At 41.6% G+C, this 25,473-nt stretch overlaps 1 protein-coding gene across 3 annotated transcripts; it reads left to right on the top strand.

Moving 5' to 3' along the window:
- On the top strand, positions 1-24,216 carry reps2 (RALBP1 associated Eps domain containing 2). 3 transcript variants are annotated; one of them, XR_009241391.1, is made up of 20 exons: positions 1-399; positions 3,766-3,892; positions 4,766-4,920; positions 5,674-5,782; positions 5,883-5,989; positions 6,100-6,241; positions 7,381-7,444; positions 8,650-8,869; positions 8,945-9,001; positions 9,232-9,295; positions 9,911-9,985; positions 10,829-10,877; positions 11,033-11,169; positions 11,844-11,908; positions 12,459-12,548; positions 13,762-13,842; positions 13,938-14,092; positions 15,713-15,806; positions 22,658-23,219; positions 23,255-24,216. XR_009241391.1 is itself a non-coding variant. In XM_058639335.1 (19 exons), exons 1-19 carry the CDS (start codon positions 136-138, stop codon positions 22,724-22,726), a joined length of 2,124 nt encoding a protein of 707 aa, XP_058495318.1. In that variant the 5' UTR covers positions 1-135; the 3' UTR covers positions 22,727-24,216. The 3 variants fall into 3 exon arrangements, 2 of the variants coding, with proteins under 2 accessions (XP_058495318.1, XP_058495319.1); XM_058639335.1 differs by having other exon boundaries at positions 22,658-24,216; XM_058639336.1 differs by having other exon boundaries at positions 9,911-9,984; positions 10,840-10,877; positions 22,658-24,216.
- Positions 24,217-25,473: the final 1,257 nt, after the last annotated feature.

Here is a 25,473-nt window from a genome sequence, read left to right on the forward strand (position 1 = left end):
TTATACACTCTGCAGAAAGACCCGTCTTTATTGTCGTGCTCCTCCTCCTGCTCCTCCTCCTCCTGCTTCTCCTGCTCCTCCTCGCCGGTGTTAGCGGCAGCAGGATCAGGATGTGTGGCTGTGTTCTGGTGTAGGATGGATCCGGACTGCGGTGTGTGGTGTTCAGGGAGTTTCCTGTCACTGAGTGAACAGGAGCAGAGCTTTTACTCAGGGTTACACGGACTGTGTCAGAGTCACACTGTTACTGCTGCTCCTCCTGCTGCTCCTGCTGCTCCTCACCTTCATCATCCTCTTCCTCCTGCTCCCGCTCCTGCTGCAGAAAACACCGGGAACCTGTCGTCTGTGAAGGTGGCGGAGCTGTTTAAGGCATCCGGTCTTCATCCTGAGCTTCTGCACAGAGTGAGTGATGATGATGATGATGATGAGCTGCTGCTTCATCACATGTTCCACAGCTAAGAGCTGCAGCTGCAGGAGACACTGTGTGTGTGTGTGTGTCCAGGTATTACTAATGTTGTGGGGACCTAAACCTGTCCACAGTCACATTATTATGGGGACTTGTCCTCCTTGTCCCCATAACGTAGACTTCTACATTTTAAGGTGAAGATATGTTTTAAGGTAAGGGTCAGGGTTAGGATTAGGATTAGGATTAGGTCAGTAGTAATTGTGGTTAAGATTAGAGTAAATCTCCAGGAATGTAAGTCAATGGAATGTCCCCTCAAGTCATGAATGTCGAACATGTGTGTGTGGGTGTGTGTGTGTGTGTGTGTTAATCAATTAATCTCATTCGACTAATCAATCAGTTACAGATTTGGTCACAAGTCCTCCTCCAACTGTGTCTGTGTGTGTGTGTGTTTGTCATATGCTGACTGTGCTGTGAGCGCCCCCTGCTGCTGAGAACCAGCCTGACACACAGAGGCTCAGTATCATTGAAGAACATGGTTTAACTAAACACCTGTGTAATCAAATCTGCGTCAGTCTAAGTCGACGACGTCTTTAAGGACACGTTGACTTCTTTATCTCACTGTGAGACTCACTCTCCCACACCAAAGTCCAGAGAGAAAACCAGTGATTTTAACGTCACACACACACACAGGAGTTGTTGATCCACTGCTGCCTCCATCACTGTGTTCATTTACGAGTTTGGCCTTTGAAATCCTTTGTTCAGAGTCACACAAAGTAACCACACGAGGCAGCAGAGGACCAGCACCTCCTGTGTCCCTGCGACTTTGGTGTGGGAGAGTGAGTTGTTTACAGACTTCAGTTTCCTGTTGGAAAAGTCTGTCTCACAGTGAGATAAAGACGTGATCATGTTCTTAAAGATGTCGTTGACTTAAACTGACATGGATTATATGAACTGAGGTTCAGCATGTGTGTGAGAACCTCATGTATCCACACTAAACCTCAACAACGATCACTTGAACACTCTGGAGTCAAAGAACGACTCAAACTGATAAAGTGGTTATTGGTATAATTGACGTTGATTGATTGATTGATTGATTGTTGCTGCTGTCACACAGATTGTGACAGTGTGTCATCTGACAGGATTGTGGTCTGTCCTATGTTTGGTCTGTCCTCACTCACTCACTCACTCACTCACTCACCCAGTCAGACTACTTATTGCTGATGCATCACAGGAATATAATGGACATATTTTTCCAGCTCAGATGAACACAGCACATCAGATCAGCGCCTCCATTCACTCTCTGTTCTGATGGGTCGGCTCAAGGCCATCACAGTCTATTGTGTGTGTGTGTGTGTGTGGGTGTCAGGAAGTTTGGCACTGAGCTTCCTTCCTTCCTGTCCGGCCTGGATCAGCGCCACCTCACTGGGTTTGAGTGACACCCGGGGCCTGTAAGCCTGGTTTGTCCGAGCCGCTGCAGGATGTCTGCTGCAGGACTCTGCCGTGACTCCAGGGTCAATATGTCACTGAGTATCAGAGAATCTTCAATCATGTGTTTCCTTCATGACAAACAGTCGACATCCAAGACCCCGCCTCCCCCAAACGAGATCTGTCAATAAACATTTTCCATATTTGAAATGGACGTGGTCTCTCAGTGTGGAGATTAAAGGAAGGAAAATGAGGAAAGCATCTTTATTTGTCATTATACAACAACAACTGGTTAATGAATTAAAGCTCCTAATGCTGAAAGAATCCAATTTAAACTTCTATTTATAATCGTTCTTTACCAGCGGAGCTCCTGACGTCAGTGGCTCAGTTTGTTTACGCCGCCATGTTGGCAGGAAAACCTTCTGACACCTGCCCTCTGGTGCTTTTCAGCAGAACTGCAGCATTATTACGTCACTCGTTCTACTCACAATAAAAGTGCATGTGAATATGTCTTAAATAACATAATCTGATTTTTACTATAATTACTCAAGAAGTAGTAGTAGTAGTAGTAACAGTAATAGAAGAAGAATAAGTAGCAGTAGAAGAAGAAATAGTAGTGATTGTAGAAGAAGTGGTAGTAAAAGTAGTGGTAGAAGAAGTAGTAGAAGTAGTAGTAGTAGAAGAAGAAGTAGTAGTAGTAGAAGAAGAAGTAGAAGTAGTAGAAGAAGAAGTATAGAAGAAATAGTAGTAATAGTAGTAGAAGTGGTAGTAAAAGTAGTGGTAGAAGAAGAAGTAGTAGTAGTAAAAGTAATAGAAGAAGAATAAGTAGTTGTAGAAGAAGAAATAGTAGTAGTAGTAGAAGTAGTGGTAGTAGTAGAAGAAGAAGAAAAAGTAGTAGTAGTAGTAGTAGAAGTGGTAGTAGGAGAAGAAGTAGTAGTTGTAGAAGTAGTAGTAGTGGTAGTAGAAGTGGTAGTAAAAGTAGTGGTAGTAGTAGAATAAGAAGTAGTAGTAGTAGAAGAAGTAGTAGAAGAAATAGTAGTAATACTAGTAGAAGTAGTAGTAAAAGTAATAGAAGAAGAAGAAGTAGTTGTTGAAGAAGAAATAGTAGTAGTAGTAGTAGAAGTGGTAGTAAAAGTAGTGGTAGTAGTAGAAGAAGAAGGAGTAGTAGTAGTAGAAGAAATAGTAGTAATAGTAGTAGAAGTGGTAGTAAAAGTAGTGGTAGTAGGAGAAGAAGTAGTCGTTGTAGTAGTAGTAGTAGTAGAAGAAATAGTAGTAGTAGTAGAAGTGGTAGTAGTAGAAGAAGTATTAGTTGTAGAAGTAGTAGTAGTAGTAGTAGTAGTAGTAGAAGAAATAGTAGTAATAGTAGTAGAAGTGGTAGTAAAAGTAGTGGTAGTAGGAGAAGAAGTAGTCGTTGTAGAAGTAGTAGTAGTAGTAGTAGAGGAAATAGTAGTAATAGTAGTAGAAGTGGTAGTAAAAGTAGTGGTAGTAGGAGAAGAAGTAGTCGTTGTAGAAGTAGTAGTAGAAGAAATAGTAGTAATAGTAGTAGAAGTGGTAGTAAAAGTAGTGGTAGTAGTAGAATAAGACGAAGTCGTAGTACTTCTTCTTCTTCTTCTTCTCATGTGATGAGTGGTGTGGTTCCTCGTGGTCATTAGCGGTGTTTCTGGAATCATCTCCTGTGCAGATGTGGATCTCACGTCGCTGTGAAAGCTGCAGAGTGACTTTCAGTGCAGGTCGAGCACAATGAGCCCATGCACTGCACATGACCCTCGGCCTCATGAGACAATAACAGCAGCGCCCTCATTCATTCGTTCATAGTTCATAAACACATGATGGTGACAGCTCTTGCTTCAGGAAAAACAAAGTCCAGACTTGACTTTGAAATTCATTCCATGTATGTATCTGCTCCCTGATGTTGGATATGATGCTGTGTTTCGCAGGTGACTGAGGTGTGTGGCGCGAGGCAGCTGGGTTACTTTGGTACGCCTCAGTTCTACGTGGCTCTGAAGCTGCTCGCCGCCGCTCAGGCAGGTTTGCCTGTTCGCCTGGACAGTGTCACAGCCACCAGTAAGTGTTCCGCTCAGGCCGGAGGAGTCTGACGAGAGCCAAAATGGATCAGGAGATAATCTGAACGTGGCAGGATTTGGTCTAATCGTGTGGAAAGGGCTAAGTGGGTTAGGAGAGCAGAAGACACAGTCTCACAGCATGTGACGCAGGATCATGATGGATTAATATGAAGAGTATAGATTTGAAATCGGCCATGATTGATCACAGACGCTCATCCTGATGAACTCCTGTTGTCTCAGTGATTGTCACACATGAGGTTAAACTCTAAAATCAGGTTTTTTTGTTTACATCACATGTTTTTTTTTTAGCTACTTAAATGGAAATATAAAAAGTACAAATGACATAACATGGTAAATATCAGCAAAATGCTAGTTAAGGTTTGTAGAAGTGTAGTTGTGTGAGGTAGTCAACACTAACTGTGCAGATGGCGCCCCCTGCAGCCTGAGAACAAAAGACTCACCATATCTACGTCACATGATCACGTCTTTATCTCACTGTCAGACAGACTTTCCAACAGCAAAGTGAAGTTTGTAAACCACTCACTCTCCCACACCAGAGTCCAGAGAGAAAATCAGTGATTTTAGCTCACAGGGACACAGGAGCTGCTGGTCCTCTGCTGCCTCGTGTGGTCACTGTGTGTCACTGAGGTCAATCTGAACAGAGGATTTTAAACCCCGAATTGACAAAATCAGACATTAGAACTTGGTGATGGAGGCAGCAGTGGATCACCAACTCCTGTGTGTGTGATGTTAAAATCACTTATTTTCTATGTGGACTTTGGTGTGGGAGAGTGAGTGGTTTACAAACTTCCCTTTGCTGTTGGAAAGTGTAAGTGAGTGAGCCTCTGGTTCTCTTCCTCTGTTATGGCTGCAGATCTACCTCTGCCCAGATTTGTGGGGATGAAGAATGAAGCAGAGATGAGATACTCGTCCCTGCCTCTCGGTGTAGAAGCTCAGTGTGGATCAGTGTCGTGGACTCTGGCTGACAGAAGCAGCTTCAGACGCCTGGAGGCCACTGTGGAGAAGAAGGTAAGCACAGGACTAAACCTCTGATGATTTAGGTGCTGTTTATTGTTCAAAATGTTCAATACCAGTATCAGCACTGATCGTTAGTCTCAATAACACTGATACCACCACCATTAATATGTGATACCAACATCAGTTGTTGTTTACTTATTTCAAACAACCGACATTTGAGCTCATGCTTTTGTCAACTACATATGACCAGAGTTCCACTAATGTGGGTTTTTGTCAATGGACCAAAGTCCACAGACATCTCACACACACACACACTGCTGCCTCCATCACTAAGTTCAAATGTCTTATTTTGTCACTTCAGTGTTTGAAATCCTGTGTTCAGATTGACTTCAGTGACACACAGTGACCACACGAGGCAGCAGAGGACCAGCAGCTCCTGTGCCCCCCCGTCAAAATCACTGATTTTCTCTCTGGGGTGTGTGTGTGTGTGTGTGTGGGAGAGTGAGTGGTTTACAAACATAAAGCAGTGAACATGATGTTCTTGAAATATCTGCTGGAAATAGAGCTGCTGGTCCTCTGCTGCCTCGTGTGGTCACTTTGTGTCACTGAGGTCTTCTCTGTGGACGTTGGTGTGGGAGAGTGAGTGTGTGTGTGTGTGGGAGAGTGAGTGGTTTACAAACAAAAGTCTGTCTGACAGTGAGATAAAGACGTGAACATGTTCATAAGATACCGTGCACAAGAATTTGAAGTATTTGATTAAGTGGCTGAAATCCTGGTGATGTCATTGCGTCCTGGTTTTGACAGGAACCCTGGTCTCCACCTGGATCACCACACACTTCCCCACCTATCTCTCCAGCGACGTATCGCAGCTACTCGTGCGTCAAACAGAAAAATGGAGCCGACTCACAAATCAGTAAGTTTTTATTATGACCTTGTTTTTATATAACTAAATAAATGTGTAATTGAGAGGAAAATGGTAGCTGGATGTTGTCAGTTTGTCTTATGTCCGTCAGTCTATGAAGGGACGCAGACAAAATGGCCGCTGGCTCAGCTGGAGCCGCACTCCTCCCCCAACAAGTACGCCTCCAAACCCACGGTGGAACATCCTGTCATGACCCGGGTACAAATGAGTTCTTTTGTTTGGATCTGAATTTTATAACATTTTAAATAATAATTCACATGTTTTTCTTCTTCTCTCTGTGTTTGTGTGTTTGTGTGTTTGTGGCTCAGGCGTCTTCATCAGAGAGGATAAACCGTCAGGATGTGGATGATTATTGTGACACTGACCCCTGGAGGATCACAGAGGAACAGCTCGACTATTACACCAACCAGTTCAGGAGTCTTCAGCCGGACCTGGGCGCTCTGATCCTCGGTACACACGCAACAACACAAGACAACACAACAACACTGACACACACATAGGGGGGTCTGATGGAAGAACACAACACCAACACAACACAACACCAACACAACAACAACACAAGACAACACAACAACACTGACACACACATAGGAGGGTCTGATGGAAGAACACAACACCAACACAACACAACAAAAACACACAACAACAACACAACAACAACACAACAAAAACACACAACACCAACTCAACACAACACCAACACAACACAACACAACAAAAACACACAACAACACCTACACAACACAACAAAAACACACAACACCAACTCAACTCAACACAACACCAACACAACACAACAAAAACACACAACAACACCAACACCACACCAACTCAACACAACACCAACACAACACGACAACACCAACTCAACACAACAAAAACACACAACAACACTGACACACACAGAAGGATCTAATGGAAGAACACAACACCAACACAACAAAAGCACACAACAACACTGACACACTGACACACACACAGGGACACAACACCAACACAACACCAACTCAACATCAACACAACACCAACACAAACACACCACAACACAACAAAAATACAACATCAACACAACTCAGCACAACACAACAAAAACATAACATCAACACAACTCAACACAATAACACAACACCACCAACACAACAAAAACACAACATCAATACAACTCAGCACAACACAAATACAACACCACCAACACAACAGAACACAACATAACACAACACAACACAAACTAAAAACACACAACACTAATACGAACACAACTCTTTTAATTGGCAGAAAAACAAACACAAACTAACACAACAACACTGACACCAAACTGTTTAAAGATGTGTTTCCTTTAATTAACAGCTCTATATTAACTCAAATTAATCTATCCTTATTAACTGGATATGTGCCCCAAACGTTTAAAACAGCAGTTTTTCAACCCCTTCTCAAAAGAGCGACCCTTGACCCAGATATTTTAGCTAACTACTAACCTCTTTCTAATCTTCCCTTTGTTTCTAAAATCTTAGAAAAGGCAGCTGCTAATCAATGATGTGAATATTTCAAAACATAAACTAATAAATTATTATTTTCTTTGTTTTTCTCAGGATCTGTGGCCAAAAACTTCTTCACTAAATCCAAACTCCCCATCCCTGAACTGTCACACATCTGGTGAGCGAGTGAGTCTGTGAGTGAGTGAGTGAATGAGTGTCTGAGTGAGTGAGTGAGCAAGTGTGAGTGAATGAGTGAGAAACAATAAATGTTCGAAAAAATATTCAAATGAACATCACAGTAGTCGAGTCTGTTTGTAACAAACTATTTTTTATTAATTACAGACTAAAGTAGATCAGACAATGTAAACTGTTGTCATCTGCAGTGGTTTATCTGGAGTGGTTAATCTGAAGTGGTTTATCTGGAGTGGTTTATCTGGAGTGGTTAATCTGCAGTAGTTAATCTGAAGTGGTTTATCTGAAGTGGTTAGTCCGAAGTGGTTAATTTGGAGTGGTTTATCTGGAGTGGTTAATCTGAAGTGGTTTATCTGGAGTGGTTAATCTGAAGTGGTTAATTTGGAGTGGTTTATCTGGAGTGGTTAATCTGAAGTGGTTTATCTGGAGTGGTTAATCTGAAGTGGTTAATTTGGAGTGGTTAATCTGAAGTGGTTTATCTGGAGTGGTTAATCTGGAGTGGTTTATATTGGCTGGTATATTGGTTTATATTGGTTTATATTGGCTGGTCTTCAATTTACCAAAATTCTCCCACACTACACCGCTCCTCCAGTCCCTTCACTGGCTTCCTGTAGCTGCTCGCATCCGCTTCAAGACTCTAGTGCTTGCGTTCCATGCTACAAACGGATCCGGTCCAGCCTACATCCAGGACATGATCAAAACCTACACCCCAGCCCGCCCACTCCGCTCTGCATCGGCAAACTGGCTCGCTGCCCCCTCACTGAGAGGATCGCAGAGGAACTCGAGACTGTTCACTGTCCTAGCTCCCAAATGGTGGAACGAGCTCCCCATCAACATCCGGACAGCGGAAAGCCTCCACATCTTCCGCCGCCGACTAAAAACACATCTCTTCCGACTCTACCTCGACTAAGACGACGACGACAAAAAAAACCCAAAAACTTATACATCGCACTTATGACTAGCACTTCATAGTTTGTCTTACTTGAAGCTCTTTCTTACTTCTAGCTCTTATTTGTACCCAAATGTTTAAATGCACTTATTGTAAGTCGCTTTGGATAAAAGCGTCTGCTAAATGACATGTAATGTAATGTAATGTAATGGTTTATCTGGAGTGGTTAATCTGAAGTGGTTTATCTGAAGTGGTTAACCTGGAGTGGTTAATCTCATTTCTTAATCTTGTTTCTTTCACAGGGAGTTGAGTGACGTGGACAGAGATGGCGCTCTCACCTTCTCTGAGTTCTGCACGGCGTTTCACCTGATTGTGGCGAGAAAGAACGGCTACGCTCTGCCGGAGAGTTTACCTGTGACTCTGAGACCTCAACAAGAGGAGGAGGAGGAGGAGCAGGAGGAGCAGGAGGAGGTGATGAAGATAAAGGAGGAGGAGGAGGAGAACATGGCCGACACTCCTGAAGTAAGAGGAAAAACAAACAAACTCATAAAGAATCTGATTTTATCATCGTTACATTTATTCTTGTCTCTTCTCCAGAGCACAGAGCCGCTCATCGTGTTTGAGGACGACGCTGCACCTCGACACAGTCACATGGTGAACACCAACACATTTCATACACTTCTACAGACACTGAGATTTCTTTTAATAATTCACACTGATTCATTAAAAACTGCAGACAGGAAGTTCACCAAACCCACGATGAAGAAAAGTGACCCTCTGTGATGGAGATTACACCTCTCTTTGTCACCAGCAGGGGGCAGCAACACTCTGAATATGAACTCCTGTCTGATCTCATTTCATTGCTTTGTTTTTGTCTTTTTCAGAGTCGCAGCAGATTTGAGCCGAGTTTAACAAAACAATCTTTAAAAGAAGAATCGTGTCAACAAGGTAAACAAATATATTTATTTCATTCTCCATAAGTTAAAAGTCATTTAAAAAGTTCAGTTTTTTTAAATGAATGAGATATTTTTTCTTAAAAACAAAGTCTGTTGCAATAAAATAAATAATCATTTCTGTTGCTTTTCTGTTTATTACAAAAGAATATTTTTGGAAGTGTAATATATTTTATTATTTACTATGTCTCATTTGTTGGTAAACAACAGATTTTATTTCTGAGAAACTATTTCCTCTCATTTCATAATGTATGAAATTAATTATTTTTATATTCTTGTCTCATAAAAACAGCAAAAAAATATATTTTTAGTCGTTTAAAAAGCGGCATATTTGTTTATTTCTTGTAAATTGTAATTCACATTATTTTTAAGAACATTATATGACATGAAATAAAAAAGGTAATTTATAATTTAATAAAGAAGGCAATGGATTCTTAGATGTTAAAAAAAAAAAAAGATGTTAAATAATCCACAGACTCTTGTGTATTTCCATTGGGAATAATTTGATCAGATTACAGCTGGATTACAGTCTTTTATTTGTCCTCTTCATAATTTTAAATTTTAAATGAATAAATTATGAATAAACATTGTCTTCTCTTTGTTTGTACAGATGATGATTTGACGAGAGCGACGACATCACAGCAGAAACCTATTCTACCACTCTGTGCTTTTCCTCAGAGACCAGGTGATAAGATATAAGAGATAAGATAAGATAAGATAAGATAAGATAAGATAAGGTAAGATATAAGATAAGATAAGGTAAGATAAGATAAGATAAGATAAGGTAAGATATAAGAGATAAGATAAGGTAAGATATAAGATAAGATAAGGTAAGATATAAGAGATAAGATAAGAAAAGGTAAGAGATAAGGTAAGATATAAGAGATAAGATAAGGTAAGATATAAGAGATAAGATATAAGGTAAGATATAAGAGATAAGATAAGATATAAGAGATAAGATAAGGTAAGAGATAAGATAAGGTAAGATATAAGAAGATAAGGTAAGATATAAGAGATAAGATATAAGAGATAAGATAAGGTAAGATATAAGAGATAAGATAAGGTAAGATATAAGATAAGATAAGGTAAGATATAAGAGATAAGATATGGTAAGATATAAGAGATAAGATAATGTAAGATATAAAAGATAAGATAAGAGAATGTAGCTGAACATGAATTTTCCTTAAAACCTGAAGCTTTTTTTAAAGTCATTACAGAGGAAAATATAAAACAGTTCTCACAGTTTGTGAATGTGACAAAAATAATTCAAGGCCCTTGAAAGTTTTTGAAAATGGCCCTAAATACAAAGACAAAAGACAATCACTTTGTCCAGATGTAAATCAATAAAAGTGGACGTCATGTTGTCCTCCCATCTGAAGCTGTGTCAACACATTCACTCCTAGAATTTGAGAGAATTAGTCCTGGAAGGTCCTGGAAAGTCCTTGAATTTGTTGTCAACCGAGGTGTAAAAACCTTGGTATAAATTTGCAGTCATTAGAGTGTGACTTGAATGTGTTCTTCCTCTCAGAACCTCCTCAGGATCTGGACCCACAGATGAGGACCAGAACCAGGCCAAGGTGAGAGCATTTCACTCACAGTGTGACCGGATCAGAACCATGTCACAGACTCGCTTCACAGAACCATGTCACAGACTCGCTTCACAGAACCATGTCACAGACCCGCGTCACAGAACCATCACAGACCTGTGTCTCGGTGTTGTTTCTGTCTGCAGGTCTTACTCCAGCACATCCTTTGAAGACAGTCTGAAGAAAACCGAGGAGCCTCCGACGCCTCCACCACGACCCCAGAAGACCCACTCCAGAGCCTCGTCACTGGACCTCAACAAGCTGCTCCAGCAGGGGGCGCCAGGTACCACATCCTCACACTGACCTGGCTCTTCACAGATCCTGAGATGGAATCAACAAAATTATATTTTGTTTTAATGTGTTTCTGACTCAGGTTTAAGGTTTTTTTGACTCAGGTTTAAGGTGTTTTTGACTCAGGTTTAATGTGTTTTTGACTCAGGTTTAAGGTGTTTTCGACCCAGGTTTAAGTTTTTTTTTGACTCAGGTTTAATGTGTTTTTGACCCAGGTTTAAGGTGTTTTTGACTCAGGTTTAAGGTGTTTTTGACCCAGGTTTAAGGTTTTTTTTGACTCAGGTTTAATGTGTTTTTGACCCAGGTTTAAGGTTTTTTTGACTCAGGTTTAAGGTGTTTTTGACTCAGGTTTAAGGTGTTTTTGACTCAGGTTTAATGTGTTTTTGACTCAGGTTTAAGTTTTTTTTGACTCAGGTTTAAGGTGTTTTTGACTCAGGTTTAATGTGTTTTTGACTCAGATTTAAGGTGTTTTTGACCCAGGTTTAAAGTTTTTTTTGACTCAGGTTTAATGTGTTTTTGACCCAGGTTTAAGGTTTTTTTGACTCAGGTTTAATGTATTTTGACCCAAGTTTAAGGTTTTTTTTGACTCAGGTTTAAGGTGTTTTTGACTCAGGTTTAAGGTGTTTTTGACTCAGGTTTAAGTGCATATTGTCTTGTGTGTTTCAGGAGTAAAAAGTGCTGGATGGTTACTTCCTCCTCCAGCTCTGCCTCCAAGACCGTCGGCCTCTCAGGTGACTCACACTTTTTATATTGTACAATTCTGCAAACTTCAAAGTGTGGTTGTGCTGTGAGCGCCCCCTACAGTACACCTAGAGCTGAGCAGGCTCGTTCTTACAGAAAACACTTCATAAAATCTACATCAGTTTAAGTCTATGATATCTCCTGTATGTCACATGTTCACGTCTTTATGTCACTGTTAGAACAGGAAAGTGGTTTGTAAACCACTCACTCTCACACACCAAAGTCCACAGAGAAAATCAGTGATTTAAACATCACACACACAGGAGTTATTGATCCACTGCTGCCTCCATCACTAAGTTTAAATGTCTTATTTAATAATTCTGCTTTGTTGAGATTGACCTCAGTGACACAAAGTGACCACACGAGGCAGCAGAGGACCAGCAGCTCCTGTGTCCCTGTGAGCTAGAATCACTGATTTTCTTTGGTGTGGGAGAGAGTATGATTTCCTCATGTTCGACACTTGTAAACAAATGTCCCGTTCACTCACGATTGAGGGACATTTTTTTGCTTCATCAGTTGTCACTTGTCGTTTTCTCTCAGGTTTCTCATTTCATCTCTGCCACAGAGAAAAGTGCTCAGAGTTCAGTTCAGCAGCCAAACTTCGCTGACTTCAGTCACTTCAAAGAAGAGGTGAGCAGAAAAACCAGGTCTCACTGTCAGGGTTGGGTCCTGGACTGTGAATGTTCTGTGTCAGACTATTACACTGACTACACAATAAACCTGTGTATGTTTTATTTATATATGAACTGCAAGGACCATAAATTAAATTAAATTAAATTAAATTAAATTAAATTAAATTAAATTAAATTAAATTAAATTAAATTAAATTAAATTAAATTATATTAAATTATTCCATGTGTGGATGCTGTTATAAAACATGTTCACGTCTTTATCTCACTGTCAGACAGACTTTTACAAGTTTGTAAACCACTCACTCACAGTTGTTGATCCACTGCTGCCTCCATCACTAAGTTCTAATGTCTTATTTTATTAATTCTGGGTTTTTGTTCAGATTGACCTCAGTGTCACAAAGTGACCACACGAGGCAGCAGTGAACCAGCAGCTCCTCTGAGCTAAAACAAATTCACTTGACTTCACTAAAGTTTCACGACACTTGACTGTGGTGGGTTAGAGTCGTGTGTCAGTGCAGCCGTGATTCACCGCCTCCGTCAGCACCAAAAATCAAACCCTCAGACTGCGTGAGTTAGTTTTTAATGGCCTGTTAGCACAGTTACCACGTGCAGGTTTAATGTCTACAACTCTACTTTCTCCTGAGTCGCTCATAATTCCTGCTGCTTCGCTCTAATTTGTATCATTTAAATGGTGAAACTCCAGCGTGACGGCGATGATCCTCCTTCTCCTTCTCTGACATTGCTGAAGTGAAACCGCCGTGACCTCTGGCTGCTGTGACCACACATGCAGCTAATGGAGCTCCTGTGGTTTACTGCCACTGCAGCAGCTCCCGCACCCGTGTTTTAATGTTTCCACGCCGCGCTCGTGTTTCATATTCAGCAGTAATGTCCATTATTGCGCTTGCGTTGCTCAGCAGAATGCATTTTTAGGTTTTTTCATGGGCAGAATTGCAGCAGCAGCAGCAGCAGCAGCGTGAGCCTGTTTAAAGCATCAGGAAAACCACAGTGCAGAGACAAGCTCGTAGAAATTAGAGGATCACGTTCGCTAAACCCCACATTAAAATGTCCACAGACACCATGGGACAGGACTGTGTGGACGAAGACAGACACAAGTGCTAAAAACTACAGTTTGTGCTGCGACTTTTTCACTTCAGTGAACTTTTTTATCTCATTTCATGAAACAATGATGTGGAAAACCGTCTGTGCTGCAGGAGGAGATCAGTGTCAAACCTGACGACCCGTGTCCACCGTCCAGATTTGGTCCAAGCACTGAGAACTTGACTTCAAAACAGGTCATTCATTCACTCATTCATTCATTCATTCATGTGTCAGAGTTTGAGTGTTTTCGTACGCTGACTTGTGGCTTGTTTTTACGTTTTTCTCCCAGGACGTCGTCGTGGTCGCTGGCTCCTCTCAGGTGCCACAGAAACCAGTTCGCAAGAAGTACCACGCTGAGACTCAGAGCGCAGAGACACTGACGCCGCCCACGGTCCCGCCCACCGCCGCCGCGTCCTTCCCTCACCCGACAAAACCTGCTCAAAAGTCAGTCAAACTGTGGACTCTGTCTGTCCAACAAGTGTCTTTTTAAGACTTGAACGTTCAATAATTCCAAAGTTATGAAAAGGTTATCGCACTATTGTTATTAGTCATGGGCTCAACAGCGCCCCCCTTAGGTCAGTCCAAGATGTATCAGAGAATAAAATATAGAAACATAAGACACTGTAGAAATGATTAAAACAACACAAATAAACAAGTCATACAATAAAACAAGTTCCTTCAAAGGTCGTTGGTGCAAAATCGCCAAAATCGTTCAATCCAAGATGGCGGCCGTCCTGTTGTGTTTGGATCATGATGTCATTTTTTTCTTCTTCCCGACCTTCTACACCTGCTGTTCAGGTGAATTAGAACAGGAGGCGGCGCACTTATTGGCCCCTCCCACAGTCGTAAATGTCCACCATGAGTTTTGGGGCGTGGTCAAAGGCCTCAAAAATGCAATTCATTATAATAAGATGGATCATAATAATAATATGTTAATGTTAATATGTTAATATTTCTCTAGAACGTCTGTATTTTGGGGCGTGGTCAGAGCGTGAGTGAAGTTTCCGATATTTTTCCGTCTTTCATCTCTGACTCTTTCATTCATCTTCTGTTCAATGTTAAACAAACGCTGACACACATGCACACAACTCACTTCCTGTTCCTGAACTTGATTTACTCAACAAATGAATTGTGTTTGTGTGTTTGTGTGTCTGTGTGTTTGTGTGTCTGTGTGTGTTGGTGTGTCTGTATGTGTTTGTATGTGTCTGTGTGTGTTTGTGTGTCTGTGTGTGTTTATGTGTTTGTGTGTCTGTATGTGTTTCTATGTGTCTGTTTGTGTGTCTGTGTGTGTTTGTGTGTTTGTGTGTCTGTATGTGTTTGTATGTGTCTGTATGTGTTTGTGTGTGTCTGTATGTGTCTGTGTGTGTTTATGTGTTTGTGTGTCTGTATGTGTTTCTATGTGTCTGTTTGTGTGTCTGTGTGTGTTTGTGTGTCTGTATGTGTTTGTATGTGTCTGTTTGTGTGTCTGTGTGTGTTTGTGTGTCTGTGTGTGTTTGTGTGTCTATGTGTGTTTGTGTTTGTGTGTCTCTATGTGTGTTTGTGTGTGTCTGTGTGTCTGTGTGTGTTTATGTGTTTGTGTCTGTATGTGTTTCTATGTGTCTGTTTGTGTGTCTGTGTGTGTTTGTGTGTTTGTGTGTCTGTATGTGTTTGTATGTGTCTGTTTGTGTGTCTGTGTGTGTTTGTGTGTCTATGTGTGTTTGTGTTTGTGTGTCTCTATGTGTGTTTGTGTGTGTCTGTGTGTGTTTGTGTGTCTGTGTGTGTGTTTGTGTGTCTGTATGTGTTTGTATGTGTGTTTGTGTGTGTCTATGTGTGTCTGTGTGTTTGTGTTTGTCTGTGTGTGTCTGTGTGTCTGTATGTATGTGTTTGTATGTGTCTGTGTGTGTTTGTGTGTCTATATGTGTGTTTGTGTGTGTCTGTATGTGTTTGTATGTGTCTTTGTGTGTTTGTGTGTCTCTGTGTGTGTTTGTGTGTGTCTGTATGTGTTTGTATGTGTCTGTGTGTGTGTGTGTTTGTGTGTGTGTGTGTGTGTGTGTGTGTGTGTGTCTGTGTGTGTCTGTGTGTCAGGCAGAAGAGGGAGATCCAGACGGCGATCCGGAAGAACAGGGAAACCAACGCGGTGCTGACGCGCCTCAACAGTGAGCTCCAACAACAACTCAAGGTCAGTCCATGTTCTGTGTGAACCGCGTGACCTCTGACCTCTGGCTCCTCCGGAGACGAGGGAAAAACCCAGATCTTCACTCACTTCACTCACAAAGAGAGACGTTTGAGACGTTTACGAGAATCTTCATCAACATCTGATGGAATCACACAGCTGATCACCACCATGTTGACCAAACAGAAACACACTTCACCTCATTCACATTTCAGAGCTTTTTTTGTTTTGTGTGATCGTCACATATTTGGGACAGTCGTCGTGTGTCTCTCACACAGACACAGACATCAGTGTTTGCATCTGTGTGTGACTCACACACATGCTGCATGCCTGTACACACGCACACACACACACACACACACACGAGATAAAACATGAACACAGAGTGTTCTGAGCGTTAAACTTGTATTTATTTTTTTCATGTGGAGCTGCACAGTGATATTAACTGTTCTTTGCTGAATGGTTGAATCTGTGTCTGAGTTTCAATAATGACATCAGACACACATTCAATCCAGTCAATCTGACTCAACCCTCGTTGTTCGGTGGATAAAATATCGGAAAATGTCGACCAGTGTTTGTCAAACCTGGAAATCAATCCAAAATGATATCTTTGTTTTATGGATCAGAGAAACCAGAGCAAATTCACATTTAAGAAGCTGAAAAATCACACAAACAGGTTTTAATGATTAAAATAAAGCCTCAAAGTCATCAAACTGAATTATTTAAATAGTGGATGATTCATTCAGCTATAAAGGTCGGATAAATGATGTTTTTTAACTCCTGTGTGGACAGAAAATGACAGAGAAACCTCTCACAACATTACAGTCATCAACTATTTCAAATTATAAGTGTATTATTATGATCATTATGGACTCGTTGACGTTTTCATTCTCACTCTGTTTGCTCGGACTAAAGTGGTCTCATCCGTCCTCGCTGTAATTCTGCACGTTCATCAAAGCATGTGTGGAATCCTGCAGAGACAGACATGTGTGTGTCTTTATTTAGACGCCAGCCTTGTTAAAACAGCCAGGACTCTGTGGCATCCACAACTGTCCTCTTCAAAATAGGGTCCCAGAAACGACAGGGTCCACGGAGGACGATGAGACAGCGTGTGAGGAAAGAGAAAATAAATCTATAAATAAACTTATTTTCTTTCGATTTTTCCTAAAATTCAGAGGAAAACTGAGAAAAAAGATGTGAGTCTGAGGCTTTTTATCTGTTTTAAAATCTGTAGTAGTTTGAGTAGTTGTAGGAAGGAAGGAAGCTGAACCAAAATATAAGATATTATTATTATTATTATAATAATAATAATAATGATATAAAATATACTGATATAATTTATAGATGGACAAACGGATCAAAGGTTAGATTATTAAAAACAATCCAGATCTTTGTTGAGGCTCAAATTAACAAAATAACAACTTTAGGTTTTAATATGTGAAACATTAAAATGTCAATGTGTCACCATGGAAACACTGTTCAATGTTTTACTGAACCTTCAATGACAGTATATTCAATCAAAATAAATATTAAACACATGAAACAGGTCATTAAAAAACAAAAAAACAACAATTTCTGTAGGAAAAAAGATTCACAGGTTTATGAGAACATACATTTGTTATAATTGGTCGATTAATAAACAATAACAGGAACTATCGTCCAATTAAATGGCTCAATTCATGGATCCACCCACCTGTAGCAGTGACCAACCTGGTGCATGTGGACACCTGGTCACCGTCAGACCTGACTTCCTGTTTACGCCAGACCTCAGAGTAACCAACCCTGACACCTACAGGTCTAATAAATACTGTCCCGGAGTCTTTTGAGTCTTTTGAGGTCGAGTCGCAAGGTAAATCTGAGGAGGCAGGGCAAGGAATTGCCCATCACGGCTTCTGAAGTGTTGTCAGTGATGCTTGCAATCACAAAAACGAATTGTGGACCTGTTCTTGGGTGTCCCAAAGAGGACAGTATGGACTGTCCTTCATGTTACACGGCGTCAGAGCACTCTGTCCTATTGTTCTTGGACTTCTAGTTGGGGTGTCGCAGAGCGTCCCAAACGCCAAATCTCTATTCTTCAGTTATGTTACACGACACGTCCGCTCATCGTCCCCAAAGGTTTATAATTGGGTCCGAAACAGGAAGTGTGTCAGTCACGACCAAATCGCTTGAAAATCGCCCTGAGTTTGTGTCTGATCCCGAACTCGGCTGATAACTCGGCATTTCCAACTTTATTTTCAAATTGTTCTTGGTTCTTCCATCACCAATGCCATGGCAACCTTAGCAGGGAATTCCGTCGGCCTTTGATCTGTACACATGCACCATTCAACCGCAGACAGTCACATCCTCCTTCTAAGTGTGACGACATCATGCACACTAAAAACCAGGAAAACCAGACCTCTAAGAAGTGCTCGAGAAGAAGAGGAACGAGGCTCTGAGCTGAGGTGTGAGGAGGAAGCAGTAATGCGTCATTATGGAGGCGACCAGCTGGAAACACCAAGGAAGAAAGAAACGTTCTAGTAGTGAAATTGCATTGTTCTAACATCAGGATAGCTTTCTCATGTCTGCGCTAACATTCAGCAGGTGAGAATGGAAACAAAACCGCCAAGTGATGGATTTGTTCCACTTATGGAATCAAGTGGGTATCAAGTGAAGGAATTCCTGGACTTTGGCGGTTTTGGACATGTGTATCTTTGTAAGAGAAGAGACACCGCAGAGACGGTGGCTGTAAAGGCTGTATCCAAAGTAAAAGCTAAATATGGTAAAGAAGAGGTGCAAAACCTGGAATCCATCAGGAACCTCGACCCAGACAAGAACAGCCTGATCAGGTTTAACAGGCACTTTGAGCTCCAAGGAAACATTTTTCTGGAATTTGAGAAACTGGACATGACGCTCTACGATTTGGTTTTCAACAACAGCAGGCGACTGTTTCTGTCTGAGATTCAAATCATCACGCGACACCTGCTGGTTGCACTGAACGCTCTTAAGACCATTAAATTGGTACATTGTGACATTAAGTTGGACAATATTATGCTGACTAATCCCAGTCTACAGACCTGTAAGGTGAAGCTGATCGACTTTGGTGTGGCTTATACAGTCTCCAATCTGAAACTTGGCAATGTGTTTCAAGTACTTTCGTACAGAGCTCCTGAAGTCTCACTGGGTCTTCCTCTGAGTGAGGCAGTGGACATGTGGTCCCTCGGCTCTGTCCTTGCCACTGCATACCTCAAGGCTGTGTTGTATTCAGGATACTGTGAATTGGCAAACATGAACGATATTGTGCAGTTGCTTGGTCAACCTGATGACCACATGCTGAATACTGGACTTTATACCAGTAAATATTTTTCCCAAGACAAAGACTCCTCGTGGAAACTGAAAATAAAGTGTAGCTGTTCCGTAGGGAATGTCTCAGAAAGCTCCGAGATGTCAGAGAATTCGAGGAGCTCGGAAAGGTCTGGGATCTCAGGGAGCTCGGAGAGCTCATGGAGCTCCAAGTCCAATGAGCAGCACAAATCAGTTACTTGTTCAAGAAGGACCGGGTCAAGAAAGTCGGAGAAACAGCCAGGTAGCTCTGGGAGCTCCTTGAGTGAGCAGCATGGTTTTCACCCATTGATAACTCACGTGTCATCACAAATGTTTGCCAGTTTCGATGACATTGTTAAGACTCGCCCAGGTTCTGCTGCTAATGAGGACACACAGGCTTTCATAAGCCTCCTCAAAGAAATGATGCAAAAAGATCCAAAGAAAAGAATCTCCCCCAGTGAAGCTCTGAGGCATCCGTTTATAGCCAAGAAATACTTTCGTGGTGATTGTGCAACTTCCAACAATAAGAAAGTACCTCCATCAGGTGGCTTAGTCAATAGAGCCACTGCCAACACCGTTGACCGATCACCACAGAAAGCTGGCTCACATGACACCAATGTTTCCGAGCCTTTACCTGCCTCTGCTAGTCATGTCTCTAATAGAGACAAGATTAGCTCAATTGATGGAACTATGGGCCCAAAAGTCAAAGCCAAAAATAAGCTTTTAAAGAGAGTCAATGGATTTTTTTCACAGCTTTTTAAGAAAGGATCTTTCACCAGTACGAAAGATGAGGAAACTGCTCCTTCCAGCAACGAGAAACCACCACCGACAGCTGGCTTTGCTGACAGAGGCACAGCCAACAGTGTCGGCAGAGCACCACAGAACGATACCTCAGGTGAGACCAGTGTTACAGAGACTTCACCTGCCTCTGCTTGTCACGTTTCCAATGGAGACAAGATTAACACAACTGATGGGAGTATTGGGTCAAAAGGCAAAGCCAAACATAAGCTTTTCAAGAGGTTCCATGGGTTTTTCTCACACCTGTTTAAGGATAAGGAAACTGCCACTTCCAGCTATGAGAATCCACCACTCACAGCTAACATGACTGACAGAAAGGTTGCTGACAGTCCACCACAGACAGCTCGCGCAGGTGACATCAATGCTGTTGAGACTTGTCCTGCCTCTGCTAGTCCCAAAAGAAGCACCATTCAACAGGAGAGAATGAATGCACAACTACTGAATGATAGATTTGTTCCACTTATGGAATCAAGTGGGTATGAAGTGAAGGAAGTACTTGGTTACGGTGGCTTTGGACATGTGTATCTGTGCAGGAGATCAGACACCAGAGAGATGGTGGCCGTAAAGGCTATGGCAAAAGTAAAAGCTAAATATGGTAAAGAAGAGGTACAGAACCTGGAATCCCTCAGGAATCTTGACCCAGACCAGAACAGCTTGATCAGGTTTAACAGGCACTTTGAGCTCCAAGGGAACATTTTTCTGGAGTTTGAGAAACTGGACATGACGCTCTACGATTTTGTTTTTAACAACAGCAGGCAACTGTTTCTGTCTGAGATTCAACTGATCACACAACAGCTGCTGGTTGCACTGAACGCTCTTAAGAGCATAAAAATGGTACATTGTGACATCAAGTTACAGAACATTATGCTGACTAATCCCAGTCTACAGCCCTGTAAGGTGAAGCTGATCGACTTTGGTTTGGCTCATTTAGTCTCCAATCTGGAAAGTGGCGATGTGTTTCAAGAACTTTCGTACCGTGCCCCTGAAGTCTCACTGGGTCTTCCTCTGAGTGAGGCAGTGGACATGTGGTCCCTCGGCTCTATAATCACCACTGCATACCTCAAGGCTACGTTTTATTCAAGAGACTGTGAATTGGCAAACATGAACGACATTGTGCAGTTGTGTGGTCAACCTGATGACCACTTGCTGAATACTGGACTTTATTCCAGGAAATATTTTTACAAAGACAAAGATTCATTGTGGAAACTGAAAACAGTGTGTAGCTGTCCAGTAGGGAATGGCTTAGAAAGCTCTTGGATCTCAGGGACCTCAAAGACCTCAGGGAGCTCCAGGACCAGTGAAGCTTGGTGTTCAGTAGGGGATGGATTAAGGAGATCAAGGAAACAGCCAGGGATCTCAGAAAGTCCTGGAATTTCAAGAAGACCAAAGAGCTCTGGCAGCTCAGGGAACATGGGTAGCTCCAAGACCCTGGGATCCAAAAGAGTTCAGAGAGCTCACAGAACTCCAAACCAGTGAGCAGGGTGGTGTTCGTCTGTTGGCAACTCATGTGTCATCAATAATGTTTACCGGTCTCGGTGGCATGGTATCACCATGGAGCTCCGAGGCATCATTTAATCCCCATGAAAAACTTTCCGAATGAATTTGTGTTGCTCCCAACCACGATGGCAGCCCACCACAGAGCGGTAGCTCACAAGACACCAATGTTACAGAGGCTTCACCTGCCTCTGCTAGTCATGTGTCTGATGGAGACAAGATTAGGAGCAGCGATGGAACTCAAGGGTTCAAACATCAAAACCAAAACTTAAGAGGACTTGTCTCACGGCTGTTCAGGGAAAAAAAAACATCATGTTGTTAACTTTGACTTTGATCACAGTGTAAACAAATGATTTTTGGGCTGCACTGAACATTTGGGGTGTAACGGTGCGTGACAGTTGTAATCGGACGTGGGAATCTAAGTTTAGGGGCCCGACCTTCAACAGGAACTCGAAGTTGGAGGAGCCTCGCAAACCCTGACATGGGATTCCAAGATGGCTGCCATTTGCATAAATAGTTAAAATACTCTGCTACTTTGTTTGTTACTAGAATACGGTCAACTCAGATGTGACGTCACTCTCATGTGAGTTTCCATGTAAAGCAGTCATTCATGGCAGTACCCACACTCTAATCCAGGGGGCAGTGTTGTTCTTTGTTATATGCCATTAAACGACAAACACAACACTGACTGAGCCTCTGATACAGATATTAACGTCATTTACACTCTTCGTACTTTCATTGCAACTTGTATATACCTTTGACGATATTATCTGTAAAGTCATTTAACTGGAATTGTTTTTACAATGATTTTTAATATGTTGATGTCGAGCGCAGCTGAATATTTTCTATCAACACAATGTGGTACAAACTGTAACTTCCACTGTTGTACAAGAGAAATGTAAAAATAAATCTACAATAAAACATTTAAGACTTTTTGTTGCTTTTTTCTCTTTTTCATCATTTTAATCCCTAACCCATCAGAGCACGAGACAGAGGCGCAAAGGACTGTTCTGTGGCTTTTTGGGGGGTGTTTGGTTAGTGATGTCACATAGTTGCCCACACTTCAAAAATAAAAGCAAATGCCAACTGAAAAATGTACTGAAACCCAGTTTGATAGTTCAGCTAATGAACAACCAAACACTGACCTCGGCTAATGTGACTGGCGACTATAAAACGACAGGTAACATAAAAACACAAGTCGTGACACTTCGCACACGCTCAGAACGTCTCGTGACAGTTGTTTGCGATGTTTCTTGTGGCCGCAGGTCGTTCACCGGCAGAGAGTCGCTCTGGAGTCGCAGCTGGATCTGCTGCGACCTCTGACCTCCACATGACGGAGTCAGGGGTTTGAATCCCGTCACTGAAGTTCACCCGTGTCTCTGTGTGAGTGACACACAAAAGGGCTGATGATCGACACAACAGTTACACACTGAATGTTCCTTTGTTTGACTTTTAACTGTCGTGTATTTTTTAAAATCATTGATGTAAAATATCTTGTTAACTTATTTTTCTCCCTGTTCTTTTTGAGTTACTTCACCAGAGAAAACACATGTAACATTTTACTGTTAAAATGATTCAGGTTCAGGTTTTGTTTTCTGTTTTAAATGTGGTTGTATGACGCACTGACGGTCTGTTTGAGCGCCCCCTGCTGCTTTAGACACAGAGGCTCACTCTCAGTGAAAACATGGCTGCCAAAACAAAAGGAGACTCTACGATATCGACGTCACATGTACAGTCTTTATCTCACTGTGAGACAGACTTTTCCAACAGGAAAGTGAAGTTTGTAAACCACTCACTCTCCCACACCAAAGTCCAGAGAGAAAATCAGTGATTTTAACATCACACACACACACACACACGAGTTGTTGATCCACTGCTGCCTCCATCACTAAGTTCTAATGTCTGATTTTAGTGAATTCGACTTTTGAAATAATTTGTTCATATTCTCGTCAGTGACACAAAGTGACCACACGAGGCAGCAGAGGACCAGCAGCTCCTGGGTCTCTGTGAGCTAAAATCACGGATTTTCTCTCTGGACTTTGGAGAAAAAACAGTTTTCTGTCCACTGAACAAAGCACCCACCTCATTAAATTGTCATCAATTTAAGTTTAAGATATCTCAAGAAAGTGTCACTACCAGGCCACGCCCCCTGCACCGCCCCATCAGTCTTCCTCCCACCTTTTTCATTTTACGCCATGTTGAATTTATTCAGGACAAAACCACTAAAACAACTATGAGACATTGAAATAAAACATTTCTCCATCGTTGCAACAATTGAGCAGAAGTTAAGGAGCGGTTTTATATTTTAGCGTCATGTGTTTGGTGAATTTAAATCATAATTTCACATTTGTCCCGTTAGGCCTGAGCAGCTGTTTTGTAGCTCATTAAACGTGAGGTTCTTCTGTTTTGATGCTGCTGATGATTAAAATGCGATCACTTGTCTTGTCTTAGGCATTATTGTCATTTATTTATTTTTAGCCTAATGCTCACATCTGAAAACAACGCCATGAACCACAACGCAAAAAAAAATCAAATCAAATCAAATAAATAAAAAGCACAACGGATGTTTTCAGGTTTTGTCAGATTGTTTTAGACCAGTTCACGTGTGAAGAAGAAGAAGAAGTTTGGATTGAATCTTCACAGAAACACCTGGTGTTGCTTTTACTGGATTTAATGAATGCATATTTTGTTGGTTGTTGCTGAAGATGAATGAATTAAAACGACATATTCTGCATGTTTCCTGCACTGATGTGAACTCTGCACTGTAACTCAACCTGAAACAGGCACAACTGATCAAACTAATCAATAAAGTTGTCTATTTTTATCACTCGTCGCTGTGGTGTGTTTTTAAGAAGATCTTTTTCACAAATATTGTGTAAAATAAGTCAATAAAAACGTTCTGTTTTGAGCTTTTTTTCTATCATCATGCTCAACAAAAAAACCCACAGGTGAAAATAAAAGGTGCTTTTTTTCAAATCCGTCTCACTGTAGCTCCGCCCTCTAATGTGGCTTATATTTCACATGTGATATAGTGTCAGTGGATCAGATCACAGACACCAGTCAACAGTGTTTGGTGTCAGAAGCGAGCGTCATGTGATGTCTGTGTTTTCATAACTACACACCTGAGTGAAATAATAACCATCTCACACTGGATCATTATCACGTACATGGTGATTAATGGTTTGTCTGCAGACACTGATGCTTAGTGTTCACAGGCAGAAGACATAGACGTCCTCATTAAAGGGGCAGTTTAAGACTTTTCTGTTTCTTTTAGAGTGTGGTTGTTTGCTGTGAGCCACTTAATGAATGACTTAAAATCTACTAGTTTAAGTCTGCGATGTCTTAAGAACATGTCCACGTCCCAGACTTTTCCAACAGGAAACTGAAGCTTGTAAATCACTCACTCTCCCACACCAAAGTCCACAGAGAAAATCAGTGATTTTAACATCACACACACACAGGAGTTGTTGATCCACTGCTGCCTCCATCACTAAGTTCTAATGTCTGATTTTGTTACTTTGGCATTTAAAAACCTTCATTTAGATTCACGTCAGTGACACAAAGTGACCACACGAGGCAGCAGAGGACCAGCAGCTCCTGTGTCCCCGCAGCTAAAATCACTGATTTTCTCTATGGACTTTGGTGTGGGAGAGTGAGTGGTTTAAAAATATATATAGATATCGTAGACTTAAAGTGACACACTGTAGAATGTCTTTATATCCTTATAAAGCCATAAAGAGGATGTTTTGCAGCTGTGGTGTAAATAAACTGTACACACACGCACGCACACACACACACACGCACAGATTTCCCTGGCGGCTAAATGTTGATTTAAAAATGTACGAAGCTTTGTCCGTTCACACAACAAAGATTAGTGAACTCTGCGTGTTTTGTTGCAGCAGCATAACTCAGCGATGACGACGTCCGTCGCTGCTCTCGTGCGTCTTTTGTCCGGCGTGAGCTTCGCTCGCCTCTGCTGAGTGTGTTCCTGTCAGAGTGAAGCTGCTGCTGCTGCTGCTGGGATTTAACCAAAAACACACACTCAGCACATGTGACTGACGCTCAGTGTACACACACACAC

Source organism: Solea solea, chromosome 9 (assembly GCF_958295425.1).
Source record: "Solea solea chromosome 9, fSolSol10.1, whole genome shotgun sequence".
In the NCBI taxonomy this organism is placed as follows: domain Eukaryota; kingdom Metazoa; phylum Chordata; class Actinopteri; order Pleuronectiformes; family Soleidae; genus Solea; species Solea solea.